The 19,989-nt window shown below is 44.6% G+C and overlaps 1 protein-coding gene across 25 annotated transcripts in view; it reads right to left on the bottom strand.

The window, feature by feature from the left end:
* Nucleotides 1–19,989, bottom strand: part of Cacna1c (calcium voltage-gated channel subunit alpha1 C) — a 707,547-nt gene that overhangs the window by 87,978 nt on the left and 599,580 nt on the right. For 24 of the 25 annotated variants that reach the window (XM_076853983.1, XM_076853987.1, XM_076853986.1 and 21 more), the window contains 6 exons: nt 14,477–14,684; nt 13,442–13,562; nt 11,428–11,542; nt 10,561–10,681; nt 10,166–10,235; nt 1,194–1,326 (listed from right to left, as the gene is read on the bottom strand). In XM_076853983.1, the coding sequence (XP_076710098.1) occupies nt 1,194–1,326; nt 10,166–10,235; nt 10,561–10,681; nt 11,428–11,542; nt 13,442–13,562; nt 14,477–14,684 (768 nt within the window). Of the gene's footprint in view, nt 1–1,193; nt 1,327–10,165; nt 10,236–10,560; nt 10,692–11,427; nt 11,543–13,441; nt 13,563–14,476; nt 14,685–19,989 lie in introns of all 25 variants that reach the window. The other variant, XM_076854000.1, reaches the window with a different exon arrangement.

The raw sequence follows: 19,989 nt of genomic DNA, 5'->3' as shown, positions 1-19,989 counted from the left end.
AAATCCAGAATACAAATACAGAGTGAGGAAGTATAACATATGCTAAGCAACACAAGGTAAACCTATACCTCAACACAAGGTAGTAAAGGGTTAGTTATTTACAGAGGAATAATAATTAGACAGTCAGCTAACTTCACAGTGGAATAACACTTTGATGGACCAAAACTGTTAGTCCCAAATTATACCCATAGCTAAACTATCTTTTAAGAATAAAAATTGAAAACAATTACAGATGAATATAGGCCAAGTGGACCATAAAGGAACTAAAAAACTTCTATAGAATGTGCTTTAAAAGGAATAAAATGTTTGCAGAAGAGACTGACATGCATAAAAATGGTCAACAAATGAAATGGTAAGTTATATGTAAATCTAAATATACTCTGCCTAAATCATCATCATCATCATGTCTAACTTGTTGGGTTCTAAATAAAGTTCAGGACTAAGCAATAATATGTAAATTGGGAGGAAATTAGTGAGTTAAAACACTCTAAACTCCTATTGTACAGAAGGAGGCTTAAGATATTGGTTAGCTTTTCATTTTGTTAAGTTAAATAAACTTAGTAAAATATCAAAGGTAACCACGCAAAGAATAGTAATAGAGTTTATACATTTCAAAACCTGGAGAGAGCTCAGCATGGTGGTGCACACCTGTAAGCCTGGAGACTTGGGAGACTGAGGCAGGAGGATAGCAAGTTTGAGGCCAACCTTAATAATTTAGTGAGACCTTAAGAAACTTAGTGAGATTCTGTCTTGACATAAAATAAAAAAGGGTAGGGATGTAGCTCAGCAGTAAAGCATCCCTGGGTTAAATCCCCAGTACCCAAACAAAAACAAAACCAGAAACAAACAAACACACAAAACCTGGGGAAGAAAAAAATAAAAGCAGGGGCTTGGAGTGTAGCTCAATAATATAGCATGTGGTTAGCATGTACAAGGCTCTGAGTTCAATCTCCAGCACAAGCAAGTAAATAAATAAAATAACATTAGTATAAATAAGCAAATATATGTAAATAAATGCAGATCATCTGATTCAGAGTCCAGGACTCTCTTCCTTGACTCAGAGGCTATTTACATAAGTTGAGGGAGTTGAGAGAGTCCCAGGTTCCTTGCACAGGTACAGGTAAGACATAGGCATGGGCTGGGTCTGTATCAAAGAGGCAGCAGAGTCCACCCTCCCCACCATTCACACACACCTGTTGTTGGGGCTGAAGATGAAAAACGCACTGGCTTCTGGCATGGGCACTGCCTTTTCCTTAAGGTGCAGCTCAGAGAGTGGTCGTGGGCGGGGCCCAACAGGCATCTCGGGCTCCTCCTCATCCTCTTCTCCTGTAAGAGAAACCACCATTTTAAATAACTACCACTTCTCCATTGATTCTTACCACCATGCACCTTTTTTTTTTTTTTTTTCCGGAGATTTTCCTAGTAGTAGGAATCAAGACATCATTTGCGTCTCTGAACGTGTAGAGGATAAATCAAGACAGACATTCTGGGGACTACTCGAGTTCACGTCTGATAGGGACAGACTTCCCTGGCAGTACTTAATAAGAGGGGTTGTAAGTAGAGTGGAAAACTTGTCCTAGTTTACTTCAACTGCCTGGTTTTAAAACTGAAATTTCCACAGTCCAAGACACCACCCAGTCTTGGGCTAATGGGCATGCTTGGTCATCCTGGTTGAAAGGCACCAGAAAGGGAACTAGATAAAACCAGGCATTGCCATTTTGGCTGCCATGAGGAAAGGTAATTGCTTGGTTTGTCAATTCCTTACAAACAACTCCATTCTTGAAAGTTCCAGGAATTTAAAACCAACACTTTCCCATTTATGAAACTCTAACAGAAATCATGTGCTCTAGGGGTACCCAGACAACAATGTAAAGGCCCCTTCATTAGAAGGCTTAGATACTGACTCCAGTCCTTTGTGCTCCTAGCCAGTGGCCTCAATAATGTAGACTGAAGTCAAAAAGCTTGCTCCTTTGCTTGCAGCCCACTGCTCATGGGAAGAACCACTGCATACTGAGAAATGCACTCAAGACATGTCCGGCACGGGAGAAGAAACAGTGTGAGTTAAGAACACAAGCTCTCCAGCCAAGTGCCTCTTGCACACTGTGACTCTGTTTCTGTCTATGAATGTTTTATTTAACCTCCTTGTGCTTCATTTCTTCATCTAAGTCAGAACAAAACAGCATATAGGCACCTAGAATGGTGTCTGGCACATGGTGACTGCTGTATTTACTTTCATTGCCCTCTCCATCCACAGGACAGACTCTAAGCTTGAGAATTAGTGGTCAACATCTTTCTCAGTCTGATCTAACTTCTGCTATGCTCTATCAAATTGTCTACTCCCACCCACTGAGATTGGCTAGTGTACCCCCACATTCATGCCTAACCAGAACCTCCAGAATATGCCCTTATTTAGAAATATGGTCTTTGTGGATGTAATTAGCTATGATGAAGTCATGTTGGACTAGGGCAGGCCCTAAATCTACTATTGGTTTTCCTTGTAATAAACATTCAGAGACACAAAGGCACACGCAGGGGAAAAGGCCACATGAAGACAGAGCCAGAGACTGGAGTGGTGCATCTACAAGCCCAGGATTGCTGGCAACCACAAGAAGTTGGGAAGAAGGGAGACAGAATTCTTCCATAGAGTCTTCCAGAAGGAGCACAGCCCTGTTGACACCTTGATGTCAGACTTTAAGCTTTAGAACTCTGAAACCTGTTTGAGTTGCCCTTCATCTCCTTCAGACAGTTTCCTTTATCTGGCTCTCCTGAGTACCTGGGCTCTGGGGAACCATCTTCTTCTGTAAATTCCAGCAGCACCTTGGACCTCTCACATTTATAAGGCACTGAGAACACAAAGCCTCAGATGCCTGGCTTTAAATGGGTCTGTCCCGTCTTTCTATGTGCTGAAAATTCTAGAAGGAAGAACCACACTCTGATTTTGATGATGATTAAACTTCCACAACTTCAAAAGAAGAGGGGCAGGTGGAGACTCATCTGTTATGGGAAGAGCATCTTAGGAACCCAGCCATGCCTTGCATGCTGTCTCTTCTTCTGGTTAAAATGAAGCTGGGGGTGGGGGCAGCTCAGTGGTAGAGCACTTGCCTAGCACCTGGGAGGCACTGGTTCCATCCTCAGCACTTGGTGGGGGGCGGGAAGCCAGGTAGTGCAGAGACAAAAATTCCTGGCACAAAAGTAATTCTTTATCAAGCAAGAAGCATTTTGGCACCAAGGCTTTTTTGGAGAACCAGCAGAATATAACCATAAATCAGATCCTATCCCTAGGGTCATTAGAGCTGACCAGCAAGGCAATTAATATTTTCAGAGGAGAGGTGCAAGATAAAAAAAATTGTGTGAAAGCAAAGAATTGAAGCTTTCCGATACCTGAACCTTGCTGTGTAAAAGAAAGTAGAATAAGTAAAACCAGAATTGGTCCAAATCATATTCACAGGTGAAATTTAATAAGGAAAGATTTAAAATTTCTGCCCAGGTGTTTGTATTCTTTTCAGTTTTGCTGTAAATGGGCCAACATTTTTGTATTCATGACAATTTGATAACAGGTCACTTAATGCTTATTTGAATCAAGTATATTTATAGAAAACCATATTTATTAGCGTTGTGCCAATGTAACGTCCTAAGGAATGGTTCTGCACACTCTTGCATCAGCATAGACTGTCTTGCTGCTAGGAAGCTCTACCCTGACTTGCATTCCTGGGGTAAGCAAGGCAGTTGCTCCATCAGACACACCTGCTGAACTGCAGGCATCACTCTTAGAGGACATGATTTCTGAAGGACAAACTCAAATTTGTAAAAGGACAGAAATTTGACAGCATGCGATGCCAGCAGGTATCATGGATAAAGAGGGAGGCTGACAGATCAGGAAAGGTCAGATGAAGTTCATTTTGGGGCGGCTGGCAGCTGAACCACCTGGACCCTGACTCCTAAATGCCAGTAAAATTCCTTCAGGATCTTAATTTTCTCTTTTCTGTTCTTGGGGGTTTGGAAAAAAAGTGTGATGAGTCAGGTAATGCTGCTGCTTTTCTGAATGGTGAAAGCAGGGGCTGGAAATGTGGCCCAATGTCAGAGCCCTGGGTTCATCCCCAGAATTGAACACACAAACTGAACAAGTGAGCAGATAGGAAGCACTGGACAGCTGAATACCCCATCTTGGTCTTTGGCATCCCTTGCCTCCTCCTCATTTGATACTCAACGTTTGTCTCTGCAATTTTGCTTAAGGCCAACTGCAATAAAAACATTATTTGCCTAGTGCCTACAGAGCACTGAACCCAAGGTTGAGAACACAAAGCCATGGTTCTTGTTCTCATGGAGCTTACATTTCTCAGCAATGCGAGCCTGCTAGTGACCCAAGGGTAATGCATGATTAGCAAGGGCCAAACATCCAGGGCAGAGCTCTGTTTGAGAGAATAGGAAGAAAGTCTGAGGATGCAGTTTCTGTAGCAGATATCTGCTCTATACTGGCTCAACTAAAAAACCTGCTATGCTTCATTCTTTCTCTCCCTCCAACCTCTAAGCCATTGATAAATCCAGATGGCTCTATCTGCAAAATGAACTCAACTGCCCCCTTCCTCACATGGCATCCAGAGTGAAGTGAGTCCTTGAAAGGATAAGGACCTTTGGTGACTGTCCAGGTGCATGGTCTTTGATTTATTTAATTTATTCAAATAAATTAATAAATTAAAAGCAGAATGTTGTGGTTTCAGGCCTTCCTGGTGTCCCATCTCATCTCCTAGTGCTCTCCTTCTGTATTTGATTGTGTGGTCAGTAAAGGGTTTTTTTGAGGATGTGACATTTGGGCTAAAATCTGAATAGCCTGAAGGACTTGAACATTTCTGTACCAGATATCTGCTCTATACTGGCTCAACTTGGAGGTGCAAGTTGAAGTGCACTAGCCCACTTGGAGTCCTCTGTGGCCAAGTACATACCACCTAAGAGATCATGCACCCACTCTTCCCTCCACCCAGAGAGCTCATCCCTCTGACTTCCATGGTCAAGTCCTTCAGGCTATTCACATTTCAGCCCAAATGTCACATCCTCAAAAAAGCCTTTACTGAGCACACAATTAAAGCAGCTCTGGTTTGTTTTCTTTTATGTTTCTCCATTGAAATGTAAAGTTCAGGAGGGCAGGGCCCTTCCCTGTCTTGCCTAGACACGTATCCCTGGGGTCTGCACAGTGCTTGGCTTACAGTAGGTGCTTGATAAGTAGTTATCAAGTGACACATTATCTCCAAGGTTCTTTCCAACTCTCAGTGTCTAGACAAGAGTATAGCTCTGATACAACTTCTTTAACCTTTCCGACCCTCCCTCCCTCCCATGAAGTCCTCCTGCTGACTTGACCACATCTCACTGCCCTTTTTGTGCTTGGACCCCTTAAAATGATCAGAGCCTCCCCCAGAACCTCCGATGCCATATGACACAATTTCCGGTGTCACCTGCTTTTTAAAAAAAGCAAATGTGTACTCGTTCATTTCAAGTTCTTAAAGGTTCTTAGAAACATCTCTATTTTCTTTCAAATAAATTAATAAATTAAAAGCAGAATGTTGTGGTTTAGATATGAGATGTCCCCCAAAAGCTCATGGGTGAAACAATGCATGAGTTTTCAGAGGTGAAATGATTAGATTGTGAGAGGTTTAACCAACTAGTAGATTGATCTTCTGATATTCAGGATAATCTGGGAAGTAACTGCAGGCAGGTAGGGTATGGTTAGAGGAAGCTGTCAATGTGGGTGTGACTTTGTGGTTTATATTTGCCCTTGATGAGAAGAGCTATCTCTGTGCTACATTGTTTTGAGCTGCTTCATGCTTATCCGCCATGACGCTCCATCTCATCTCAGGCCCAGAGTAATGGAATTGGCTGACCATGGACTGAATTTCTGAAACTGTAACTCAAAATAAACTTTTCCTCCTTTAAGTTGTTCCTTTCAGGTCTTTTGGTTTCAGCAACACAAAAGCTGACTAAAACACAGAATTATCTATTTTTCTTTGCATAAAGGGTTTCTTTGTGCATGATGGATGCGTCTATCTACTATAAATTGAACATCCCTAATCTGAAAATCTAAAATCTGAATCCTGAATTTGAATTTTGGAGCATTTCAGATTTCAGATTTTCAAATTAGGAGTGGTCAAATGGTCAAGTTCATGCAAACATTCTGAAATCCAAAATACTCGAAAATCTGAAGCATTCCTTGTCCCTGGCATTTCAGATAAAGGATAATTATCCTGTAGCACTGTGGGATAATCTTGAGATGAAAACCAATGGATAACATTTTTGAGACTGAACAGAGTGGGGAGGACCCTAGGGTCACTGCAGGGTTCTAGGACCCCTTTGTGTAATTTAGAAACAGTCCTTCTGGGTGTGACTAGTCCACTGAGGGCTGGAGTCCAGCTCCCATTCAGCCACCATGTTGCATGCTTTGGTACAGCTGGACATGTAAATGCAGCAGACCTGGTGAGAAGGTGAGTGAGGGGACCAGGGAAAGGGAAACAGGAGGACAGTATGGAAGTGCTCTAGTACTGGCCTTTCTTGTCTAAGAGCTGGGCTGAGGCTCCCTTCTGGGGAGTATCTGCATGACTAGGTACAATAATGATCAGCTGCCCACAGGCTGCAAAAGCAGGAGGGGCCATGGTCAGGGACCAATGGTAGGTCAGGATCTTTGCCTTTCATCATTCCAGAAGAAAGAGAAGCAACGGGAAGGAGAGACTGACAAGACCAGAGACTCAGACAAATGGACCTTCAGAAGATCTCAGGGAACTTCTGCTGCACTTGGCACAAAATGACCCAGGAGATGACCTGCAGAGGCGTGGTCATCACGGGGGTAGAGCTGGGAGACACAGCTACTTGGCCTTCAAGGGGCCAGGGAATGTGCGGAGCCACCGACTTTAGGAACATGCTGCTTTTGGGTCTCCTGGGCAAGAAAATGAAAACCAGGTATGGAGAAAAAACAAGGGGACTGGGAACTGGGTTAACCACCCAAGAGGAAGTGGTAGTGGGGTGAGGGCAGCCTCAATTGTCTATGGCCCTGAGGTCTCAAACTTAGGGTGCTATAATTTATATCTTGAATGTCCCCCTCAAAGGCCCATGAAGGTTTGGTCCTCAGCCTGGCACTTTTCGGAGATGGTGGAACCTTTAGGAGGTGGGGCCTAGTAGAAGTACATTAGGTCACTGGAGGGGTGCCCTTGAAGGAGATATTGGGACCCTGGCCCTTCCTGTCTGTTTTTCACTTCTTGGCCACCACAAGGTGAGCCGCTTCCTGCTATGTGCTCCCCCTATAATGTGCTGCCTCACCACAGACCCAAAGCAACAGCGCCAACTGCTCCTGGACTGAAACCTCTGAAACACTGAGCCAAATAAACCTTTCCTCCCCTTAAGTTGATAATTTCAGATATTTTATTATAGCAATGGAAAGCTGACCAACAGAAAAGGTAAAGAGATAAATGGAACCAAGAGAAATAAAGTTGAAGGTCTGCAGGAGATTAGAGAAGAATGGCCCCATGATCACTCCAAAAAGTCTAAAGAATCTGAGGAATCAGCAGAGCATGGTCCTGTTCCAAAGTACAAGCATCCCAAGAATCCACAAAGCCACCTCAGACAGTGTCATGCTGGGTCAGCAGAGAGACATTTCTATGATAGCCCACTTAGTGACAGTGTCCTCATTAGTCCTTACAGCAACAAAAAAGAGAAAAGCCAGTAGTCTACTTAGAACAACAGAATTTGAGGTTGTTGTCACAGATGCAAGAGGTGTGTTATCCTACAGCTGTGTGGAACGGACAGGTCTGGGCCCGACTATATCTAGATGTGTGTATGTGCATGCATGTGTGGGTGGTGTGTGTTTGTGTGTGTGTGTGTGTATTGTGTGTGTGTAAAGACCCTCAAGTTTTATACAGGGAGGCTGTGTCTTGGAGGCCAGGCAAGCTTGGGATGGGATCTTATTGGGGCCCAGAGGGATTTGTTCTATTATTCTCTCTCTTTCTCTTTTCTTTTTTACAGTGATGGGGATAGAACCCAGGGCCTTGTGCATGCTAGGCAAATGCTCTACCACTGAGTTTCACCCTCAGCCCCTATCACTGTCTTTAATTTTAAACTTTTAAAACACAATAGTAGATTTGCCTGTTTTATGTAGATTTTTCTCCATGCTCTGCCCAGAACCATATATATCCTTCTAAGCTAGCACACCCAAATGGGTTTTTCTGCTAACAGGCCCTCTTCTGCATGGTGTGAGTTCTATCTCTTCTCACTTAAATAAATCATGCTCCATTTACTCTTAAAAAGAAAAAAAAAAAACAAAGCAAAACAAAATAAGTAAAACCCTACAGGAGTAGAGACTTTATAATGAACCTCCCTATGCCCAGTTTCAACATGTATTGCCATTTCACTGATTTTGTTTTACTTACCTCTTCTGCTCCCCTTTTTTTGGGGGTAATTTAAAAATTAATTTCTATACAGAAGACATAAACACTTACGTGTTTTTAAAACAGAACTATCATAATATTATACCAATGTGATTAACAAAATCTACTCAAAATCATTTAGTTCCCAGTCTATATTCAATTCCCCCCTAATAATCTAAAAAAATCTCCTTTTAAAATTTAAGTTGCTTTTTCAGGATTCAGAAAAGATCCTTCCATTGAATTTATTAATACTTCTAGCAAGTTCCTGAAATTCTGTGATAGATAGCTCTCTTCATCTCCGCTAGAAGGGTTTTAGGACTTCAATAGGCTCAGTGTCCCAACAGGAAACATTCTACTCTCCTTTGTGACTAAGTCCAAGACACCAAATTCTTACTTCCCTGAAGGGAGAGCAGAGTGATGGCCTGGTGAGCAGGGAGCCTGCTTTCAGGATTAATAGAAAACACCTCTACTGTCTTTGCAGCTCAGGTAGAGAACAGGTAGAGGGAAAGCGACAAGGAAAACCTATCTTTACTCAGAATCACAGAAGGTTTTCAGCTACCCAACTTGGTTACCATCCCCAACACAGCCTAACCTACACAGAGAAGGGTCAGTAAAAACCACTGTGGTGGTATGTGTTGACTTCCAGCTTGAAGCTGGTGATAATCATCTACGTTAGAGGAAGGCAAGCCCTAAGATTGTCCTGGGGACTCAGCTACAGGAAGCAAAGACAGATAACATAGGATTCTGACATTAAAACCTTTCTAAAGGAGACCGCCTGCCAGTTCATACATCTGATAGATGCCCAAGAAGATGGTGTCAGCAAGAGCTCTTTTTATAATAAGAGACCTGAAAGCATCTTACAGAGCAACAAGTGGGACATCTGTGGTGGCAGCTGTCTTGGTACTCAGTAATATCTCCTGAGCAAGGGCAGATTTGGAATTGCCTATCATTATTGGGCAAGCATAATGCTGCAACATATGCTATACCAATAAATTACATGAATTAATAATGATCATATAGCACATGATATAACAAAACCTTAATTGCTCGTAGAATCCAGCTTCCAAAGAGGAGTATAGTTGGAGATTGGATAATGGATACTCTAACACACTTAGATGGAAGGAAGAAGTACTAACATTCTACAGGGCAGCAATAGGGGATGGGAGGACTATGGATCCTAACATGTTATATATTTTATAAAGAACTAGAATAGATTAACTCCAACACTGCAAACACAAAGTAATGCTAAGGAAGTGGAAATGTTAATTGCCCTGACTTGATCACTATATATTTTATACAAATATCAAAATATTCACATTGTTCCCCATAAGTATGCAAAATTATTTACATGTTAATAAAAATGTTAAAGACATTTAAGGAGATAGAGATGTTAACTATTCTGAATTGATCATTACGCACTGTAGGCACAGATTGAATTATTACTTAGTACCCTATGCATTTGTACAATTGAAATAATGACTTAAAAATAAGTAAAAATAATTACAAATTTTTTAAAAACACCACTCAAATAAGTTCTCAAGTGCATTCAGATATTACTATTACAAGGAAACCAGAATCAAAGTTTTTCCCAAGATGGTAATGGTAATACTTCAATATACAGCCAAGATGTTCAGCAGTGCAAGGTTCTTGGGGAGGGAAAGTGGGACCATAGGTCCCTTGTGCACAGCCATTCTGCATAGCTATGGGGTTTAGATCTGTAGCCTCAGCTTCCTGATCTCAGGATCAGACAGTGTGACAGGTACCTGCAGCCTCTGGGTTTGGGTAGGAACTTTTATCCTCATTCTCATTGGGTTGGAGGTCGTCCATGTTGATCTAGGCAGTAGAGGAGATAAGAAAGAAGAATTAAGTCAGATAAGTGCCACAGTTTTCAGGGCTCAAAATAGACTTGAAACTGCATTATATTAAGTGACTGAGCTCAAATATATATACTTGTCAGTGTGCACACCCTCTTGAGGACATCAGCAGAAGGCTGGGTTCAACCACCATGCCTTCTCATCATCTACTGAACCCTCCTGTTCCAGCCCCACGGCTTCTCTGTCTCCTTTGGGTAGCTTCCTTCTTTCTCCATTTCTTGGGTGACTGGCTTTCCTTCCTCAATGACAGCCCCCACAGCTCCTGGAAGGAGGCAGCTACTCACCTTGGTGGTGGGGGGAGACTCTCCATCAGCAGTAATGGATTTCAGCTCAATTTTCTCCTCCTTGGTTTCTTCCACTGCTGGCTTCTCCACCACCTCTTGTTTCTTCTCTGGGCTGGCAGTCCTGGCCGGTCAGCAGGAAGGAAAAAAAAATAGAAATAAATGTTTACTGGAGTGACAGGAGGCAGTGTAGACAGGAACTACCTTGTGTTCGGTAGGGTCATTGGGCGCAGAACCCCTGGATCTACATTCATTGATCTTTTCCCAGGGTTTGCTGCAAACATGGCTTAATCCCAAGTGCCACTGGACTGAGCCATCTCTGGCTCTGTCTGGCATTTTGGTGGCATCTTGTAGCTGCTTGGCTTCAGTCCCTAAATCAGGGAACTGTTTTGAGTCTTGTTTAGGATTGGTTCTGGGAGGAACTCTACTTGATACCCAGCAGAGGCATGGCCAAGGATAGTCCTATCTACATAGCAATGGAGCACAATGCGGGACCCAACACTGAGTCTTTTGCCTTCCCAACACTGCAGATGATACAAAATAGTGAGGAAGCACTGCTCCTTAAGCTGGAGCTATTTCCCCTCTGAAGGCTGCCTTCCTCCCCTCTCCTCCCATGGCTTCAAATCTCAAAAGCAACCTCCCAACTTTCTAGACAGGTAAGGAAAGGCAGCACCTTCGTAGAGACTATCATTCATGATGGTCCTTGTTTCTGAGCAATGCCTAGGCATTAAGGGAGAGGACCAACTTACTGTAGGAAGCCCCGGACCCAGTCCCTTCCAGAAGGATCGCGCCTAGTGGTTGGTGTCATGCCCCTCTCCCACCAGTGAGAATGGCATTCCTGAACTGGGCTGGGTGAGCTTAGAGGGTTACCTGGCCAGCTTCTTTCTCTCTTTCTCTTCTTCCTCTTCCTTTTGGGCAGAGGTGAGACTCTCGGCATCAGCCAGGTTGTCCACAGCAATGGCCAAGAATACATTCAGTAGGATATCTGTTTGTGTCCATTCTTAAAGAAAATGACCTTGGCCTTGGGGTGTTTAATGAGCATAGGGAGCAGGGAGGGTGCAGAACATGCAGAAGTAGAGTTCCCCAGCAGAGGCTCACTTCGAGGGGTTCAGAGCCCAACAGTGTCTCTTCATCTCTTCCTTCCCCATGACCCTGCTCACTATCTGGAGTTCTCTAGGGGGCTGAGATCAGGATAGCTTGCAGGCTGGAGTGGGGCTGGGAGTGAGGCAGCAGGCTCTGCCTTGCTCTTTAATTGCTGGGTTTCATTATTGGTTTCCCCACTGAGATGACTGGCTGTAATTGACATTATAAGCAGTATTGTCTCTAGCAGAATGCAGAATGCTCTTAAGAGCGGTTCATTATAACTGGGAGCTGAGGAGGTGGCCTGTGTCTCTGCCAACTCTTAATGTGAGCCTGTACATACAAAGACCCTTGGAGGGTTTGGCTGGAGCTGGCCAAAAGCTTGGGAATTCCTAACTGAAGCAGTCATTTGTCTGTTTCTCCCCACCCTGCCTCCCCACTTCTTACCAACACAAACACTGTGGATCAGAAAACTGCAAAAGAGATAGAGCTTAAAGGGTCTTAAAGTTAGTTAAATTGACCTTCACCCCTGAGCACCCAGAAACTCACACCATTTCTAGGACAGGGAAACTGAAGCCCAAGCAGGTGAAGGGCTTGTCCAAGGAGGTTTCTGAATCCCTCACCCATGGGCCCTGGAACACAGTAGGGGCTTTGCATGCATCATCCTGTTCAAACTCACAATGACCCCTTATGTAGCAATTACTATTATTCTATTATAGGCGGAGTATCCCTTATTTGAAATGCTTGGGACTTTAAAATTTTTAAGGTTTTATAATATTCACATATAAATAATGAAATTTTTTGGTAACGGGACCCAAGTCAAAACACGAAATACATTATTCACATATAGCTTGTACATACACCTGATGGCAATTTTATGTAGTATCTTAAATAATTTTGTGCATGAGATTTATGATGTGGAGTTTCCCACTTATGGTGACATGTTGATCAGAAAATTTTGAATTTTTGATTTTTGGCTTCTGGGTGTTCAACCTATAGAGCATTTGCAGATACCAAGGTACAGAGCCTTTAATTTGCTGGAGATCTTGAGCTGGTACAATGTGAAGCTTTGTCTGTAGTTTTAGTGTTTGTGTCTTCTGCATTAGCTGAAGCTGGGGTTTGACCCCTGAGACTTGGGCCGAAGCTGTTTCTATTTACCATCCAGGTTCTGGACACAATTCCCGTGGGGTTCCAACCAGGGGAAGTAAAGAAGGACCTGAGTTTGAGATCCCGGGACATGCTCTTAGCTGGGACCAGGAAGGATCTGTTGGGTCTGTCTGTGACTAAAGTCCTGGAGAACAGGTTCAGAGAGAGGAGTCTGACCAAAAGCAGGGAGGAGAGATGAAGGTCATTTCAAGGATGATGGCTTGGTCCTCCTTCACTAAGCAGGTGTGACAGCCCCAGGGCTGTCAAGGGCCCCATCCCTAGGGTCCTCAGTATCCTAAGTCTGTGTGAGTGGCTGCACTGGCCACAAGGCCAGGGGGCGCCATCCACCTAGCTTACAATCAGGACGTGCCTCCTGGAGTTGAGCGACGCTGCAGCCTGAACAGGTTCAGGAATATCAGTGTACATTCTCTCCTATGCCAAAGCTGTGGGCTTCCACCCAGACCCGCCTCCATGCTAAAGTGATTCTAGGCTGGGCCATGTTTTCTTCCCAGGGCAGCCTTCCCCAGCTCGCCTGGGGTCCCTGTGGATGGCAACCAGTGTTCAGCCAGAGCCAGGGCCTGCAGATGACACCCAGGTGGCATTGTGCTGCAGGCTGAGGGTGGGGGCAGCGGGGGTTGGGGGCAGCAACAAAGGATACAATTTCCACAGATGAAGAGGATGATGAAGTAAATACAGACTAACATCCCTGGAAAAGAGGGGCCGCCATAAGCCATGATCCCATCATACATCACCGAATTCCAGTCCTCCCCGGTCAGGATCTGAATGACACATTCCCACCAATAAGGGACACAGCGTTAGACCAACAGCAAACCCCAAAACTCCCCTGCCCTGCCCCAGTATGCGAACACAAATCTCTTTTCCATTTTTATCTCTTCTTCTAACCCCCAATTCTCCTCCCCAGGGTTACTAGGCTATTGAGCTGGGCAAGTTTGACTCTATCCTTAGACAAGATGCATGGCCACTGGCAAATATTACTTGGGGAGGGACTGAAAAGGCGTCGTGGTCAAAATCTCTCCTACTATTTATATCCAGTGCATGAGATGATCACCGTTAGCCCTTCCTTTGGGGAGGGGGGTCAGTGCCCCTTTACTGTGTTCATGGTGCCAGTGCTGTGCTAAAATCAATTGTCCCAAACATCAGACAATGGGCATCACCCTTAGATCCTGGCAACCCGCACACATTATTTATTTTTCTCTAGGAGTCAATCTACTTTTAGACTTAAATAGTGCTACTTTAGCCCTGCTGTAAGCCGAAATAGCTATGAAATCACAACTCTCTGAGTTACTTAGGTCTTTTCCCAGGGGCAAGCAAAAACAGAACCCTATCACTCTCCATTCCCCAAAAATGAGCAGACTGTTTCTCTTTTTTCTGTTTGGGCTTTCATGTAGATTTAATTTGACTAAAATGTTATATGGCTAGGGGAGCATTTTTAAACGACTAGATTTTTTCTTCCAATGCTTTGCCCACCAGAGGAATTCCAATGGAGTTGGATGAGGGGAAACTACAAAAAGAGCTGGAGACACCAGGGACCCTCAGGCCTGATCTAGGCTGGCCTTGTTCCCATTGAAAGGGTGACACTTTCCACCACCTTTTTCAAGGCTCCTTCTTCCTCCCCACCCACCTCCTTCACCACCGAACCACCCTCAGAATCCCAGCAGAGAAGAGTCCATACCTGGAACACAGTAAGGAGGGACTGGGGGAAGTTATCAAATGTGCTCCTCCGAGTCTGCATCTCATCAAAGTTGAACTTTCCTCCAAAGAGCTGCATCCCCAGGAGGGAGAAGATGATGATAAAGAGGAAGAGAAGCAGAAGCAGGGAGGCGATGGACCGCACAGAGTTCAGTAAGGACGCCACCAGATTGCTTAAGGAGTTCCAGTACCTGAGGACCAGATGAGGGAGGTCAGCCTGTTTTCCCTCCGCCTTCCTTCCCATCAATCCTCATCTACGTGCCCACTGAAAGTTCTCAGATGAGTCTCCACCACCTGCTCTTTTTCCCTTTCCTGGGGCAGGGGTGGTGGTGGTGGTGTGAACTGGACTCACAATTAGAGTGCAGAGCTAATAAGTTCAGGTTCCAACATCAGTAATGTGTAATGATGAAGAGATGGGGTGCTGGCTGGGGTCAAAAGCCTGAGTTTCCACCCAGCAGGGCTAGCTGCTGGCTGCATGTCCCTTTGGACAAACCACTTAGTTTCCCTATTTTCTGCCTCCCCATCTGAAAAAAATGGAGATAACAGTAGCATGTACTTCAACGGATAACTGGGATTTGCATGAGATAATCCCCCTCACCCCCAAAGGTCCATAGTATAGTGCCTGGCATGCAGTTGATAAAAGTTAGTGATTATTGTTATTATCACAGTTCACTGTTAGTCTTTAGGTATGGATTAAGAAGTATGAATTAAACTATCTGTGAGTAAGAGAGGGTGCAAGGGGGCCAGGGTTGTGGCTCAGTGTACACTTGCCTAGTACATGTGAGGCACTGGGTTCAATCCCCAGCACCATGTAAAAATAAAATAAAGGTATTATGTCCATCATATATATATATATATATATATATATATATATATATATATATATATAGAGAGAGAGAGAGAGAGAGAGAGAGAGAGAGAGAGAGAGAACAAGGTTTAGCATAGTTTCCCACATTTACCCTGTCCTAAGGATTGGTTTTTATAAAGCCATTCTTTTGGAAGTTCTAATTCAGTAGCTGTAGTTGGGGGCTCAGATATCTGTATTTTTAAAAAGCATCCCACAAGACACTGACAGCAGATAAGTTTGGGGAAACACTTATCCTAACATTCCCATCATACCCACTGGGGACAGCTCAGAGCAGATGTCCTCTGTGAGCAAGGCTGAGAGCTCTTCCCTGAGCAGAGGGGGGTGGCTGGTGGGGTACCTGGAGAAGAAGTCCCATTCCTTATGGTCACTGAGCCCCTCCACTATTTGTACAGAGGCCCCTCATGGCCCAAGGGAACCCCATTCTCTTGGAAAAGTGAGTGGAGGGAACCTACCAATGGCTTCTGGATGTGGCTTGGGCACTTGTGCAATGGTTAGTTCAGGATCAGGAAATAGAATAGAGACACAGCTCCAAATGGAGTGTGCATTTCCCCACAGCTCTGCCTCTGGCCTGCCTGCCTTCCAGAACACTATTCTGATTCCCTCCTCTTAAGAGATTCCCACTCATCATCAACACCTTCAGGGAACTGCTTTTGCTACTTCAGCACATGAACCAACCTGTGGCTGCCCCACAGCTGCACCCCAGCCCTGGCATTTCTCTCCAGAGAACAGTTCCATATTAAGGGAAAGAAGCAGATGGGCCAACAGTTTGGATGTAAACATGAACTTCCTCCCAACCTGGGTCTTTAATGTTGCTCTCTCCTTTGCAAAATCAGCCTGTCCCCACCTTTCTTTTGCCTGCCAGTCACAGTGGCCAAATTCAGGATTGGTTTGAAGATGGACCCACAGGATTTGCTGATGGAATGTGAGAGAGACATGAAAACTGACCCCTCCAGCTCTCATGTTTGCAGAGCATTCACATACATTTATTGCATCTGTATTTATATCTGTTCTATAAATGCTCTTACAAGTTTTTTATTTTTGGAAGTCTTATCTCACCAAAATAGACTCTTAGTTTTCAGTTATTTTTTGAGTTATTTTTGTTTGTTTGTTTGCTTGCTTGCTTGCTTGTTTGTTTCTCCTCCATGTCCCCCATCTTTGGGGATCTTTAGATAAGTTCTACCCACCTCAGTATATGGGTTCAGCTTGACATGACCACAGCCATCTTGAGTCATAACTACCATGATTCCCCAGAGTAGCCCTAGTCAGGTTTTCCTGCATAGCTTTCTAGCAAACTATCAATAGACAAAACCATCAGTCATATGTGGGGCTATACAAGACCCTGACTTCAGGGATGTACCTGACTCTTCCATGTTATCTTGAGATAAGCCAGGTACATTCCAGGCAGGATAGAGCCACCTTTGTCCTAACCCATAAATACACCCCTCTTTCTGACCCAAATTGCAGGGGTCCTACTTGTATTGCTGCCACTCAGGACTGTAAATCCCCCAATAAACTGCACTCTGTGCAGACCTAGACCTATTTGCTGCTCTGTCTTGGGTCTCATATTTCAAGGCTGGATTTCTCTGAAACACCCAACAAAATTGATAGGTTGCTGGGATGTTGTGGTGATCTGCTTAAAGCAAGACATAATGGAACCTCTTTAGGGGTAGAACACCCTCCCCACTTATATTTACAGTTATTTTCCAAACCTACCTGGAGAGAAAAACCCACTGAGTGCTTTATCATTTCCTAAATGCTGATTCTCAAGTCTCACCTAAAACCATGAAATCATACTCTCTGGTGCTGAGACTTGGTCTGCACAGAGTGCAATTTACTGGGGGACTTATGGATGGAAGTATGATCCTGGGTGGCAGCAAGACCAGCATGCTTCTTGTCAATAAACTGGTATTGGGAACCAGTAACTTCAGAGCATATTGATAATGAAAATTTCCAGCTGAACACAGGGGTGGGTATCTGCATGTGGACTGAGGTCATAGGTCCCCGAGAGGTCTTCTGTGTGCTCAATTGCCATGGAATATTCTAGAAAAGTTTCAATATCCATGGAAGTCTGGAGCCTTAATTACCATGAGGTACACAGACACATGGGAAATAATTCACTCTAGTCTTGTTCAGCTACATCTGACATCCATGAGACCCCTAGAGGGAGCCAGAAGAGAAGGCCCCTGTCTTTGGAGAGAAAGTCACCATCTATGGGTTTAAGCTTCGAAGAAAAGACCAGATTAGGAGGCAGAGAGGAAGGTGGGGTGGGAGGAACATTTCCTGACCTGGGGTCCCTTGGAGTGCCTGGGGCTCCAGGGAAGAGGAGGCTGAAGCAAATTGAGTCATCAGGAGAGAAGACCCCATCGGGAGTGCCTGGGCATGAGAAAGGCCACTGGTGAGTACCCTGGGGGCAGGGGACTGGCAGCGGAGTTGGCATTAAGAGTGGTCATGGTCAAGAATGGCAGACCATGGGGCTGGGACTGTGGCTCAGTGGTAGAGCACTTGCCTAGCATGGGCAGGACCTGGGTTCGATTCTCAGCACTACATAAAAATAAAAGGCATTGTGTTGTGTCCATCTACAAAAAAATAAGATTCTCTCTCTCTCTCTCTCTCAAAAAAAAAAAAAAAAAAAAAGAATGGCAGACCATGAAGCAAACACTGGTTTAAACTGTTTAAAAGGCTAAAAGAGAAACCTTTCCTGTACTACCCCACAACCGCCCCCCTCCCGCCTTCCTCACCCCAAGGACTACCCTAGAAAAGTCTGGGCTTCACATGGTCAATGGATGGCGGTGCATAACACCACTGTGGTATGCCCAAAGTCCTACTTCACCCCGCAGCCCCTTCCCCATGTCAGAACATGAGAACTGGAGGGCAGTCTATTATGCCTCTCTCTCAGCCCATGTTGGCAAACTCCATCTTCAAAGCAGATCCTGATTTGGCCAGCTCCCATCACCTCTATCACCTTGTCCAGGCTGCCAGCCTCCTTCATCTGATTTGTGGGTTAGCCTTTTACCTGGTGGGCTTGCCTCAACCCCAGCTGCCTGTAGCAATTTTCCATACCACAGCAGCATCACAGCATGCTCTCACAACATAAGCCACATCAAGCCTCGACCACACTTCGGCCCTCTAGCTACTTCTTTTGCTCCTTGGTGTAAAAGCCCCTGAGTTCTCATGAAGTCCCACAGACCTGCGAGTTCTGGCTCCCACTGCCTTAGCAATCTGCTACGCTCTTTCTCCCTTGGTAACTCCAGTCACACCAGCATTCTCTGTTCCCACAAATTCTAAACGCCCCACCTTCCTTGCTATTTCTGCTGTCTGCAGGGCTCTTCAACAAGCCCTGGGATCCCGGAGTCCTCAAACCTCCCAGAGCAGCTTTCCCGGACCTCCAGGCTAACACCATATCCTGCTTTAAAAATTATCATTTATCACCACCTGACAGATACTTAGTTCTTTGTCTAGTGTCTCCTTTCCTTCTCTAGAATGTAAGGTCCAAGGGAAAAGGAATTCACTTGTTTTGTTTATATCCCTAGCTCTTTGATCAGGGCTTGTTCTCATATAGGTGCTACACTAGTATTCTGTTGAAGGAATGAATGAATGAATGAACTTTATGGTAAGTGTGGCACATCTGAATTTACTGAAGGTAAATCAAAGAGGCTCTAGAGTCACAGACACCCCAGTGTGTGTTTGTGTGTGTGTTGTGAGATGGTAGCAGGGGTGGGTGGTGTGAACTCTCATGTATATACCTAAGTCGAATATGCAGTGAGCCCAACCATGAGGAATGGCTGTCTACAGCTTCTCCCATTCTTTTAGTTTCTCCTATTCTTTTAGCTTCCCTAAACCTATGAATAGGGAATTTCTGATATTCCTGACTGTTCCATCCCAAGACCATGTATCAAATTAATATGGATCAGTTTTCCTAAAGAAAACAGGGTTGCCATGGTTTTGAGATCCTTGGGTAGCATCCCTGGAAGAGCCCATCCTGGTGTGCATGTGCTGGCTCTGATTAGGAGATGACTGCAGCCAGTACACAGGCACCAGCACACCCTCCACATTAGGGACCCTTGGGCTCAAAAGATACTGCACTTTGATCAGTCATGTGGGTAAGCCATGGTTAAGACAAATAGAAATCATGGCTGTATATGCTGTTTGTCTTCCATGGGCGGTTGCTTCCTTTCAACAGGGCAAGATGGACTTGTGCCCAAAGGCTAGCCTGCCACCTGTACTTTCTGTCCCTTTGGAAAAGAAGTAAAAGAGACAAGCTGGAGCCAGTGGCCTGGCATTCTGAGGGGTACCTAGTTTGCTGAACTATCCATCTAAGCACATAGAAAAACACTCTCCAGGAGACAGATCCAAGCATTGCCGAAATGCTATTGTGGCAAAGAACACTAACTGGATCCAGAGCTTCATTTTCATTGATATAGATGAGACCCGTAGGTGCTCAGGTGGCAGCTTGGCAGTGGAGAGGGTGAAGAAAGACCATTTAGACGAAATGGCTGGCAGCCTTATGGTCTGCAAACTCTCTCCTCCTTGTTGCCAATCTGACTCTCTGCGGCCAATACTGCCATGGCCTGAAGATGGGATGATGGCCTCATGTCCCAGAATCACACTCCATTTTAGAAAGAGTAGCT

Source organism: Callospermophilus lateralis, chromosome 4, assembly GCF_048772815.1.
Source record: "Callospermophilus lateralis isolate mCalLat2 chromosome 4, mCalLat2.hap1, whole genome shotgun sequence".
NCBI classification, from domain to species: domain Eukaryota; kingdom Metazoa; phylum Chordata; class Mammalia; order Rodentia; family Sciuridae; genus Callospermophilus; species Callospermophilus lateralis.
This window is presented reverse-complemented; position numbering and strand designations above follow the sequence as displayed.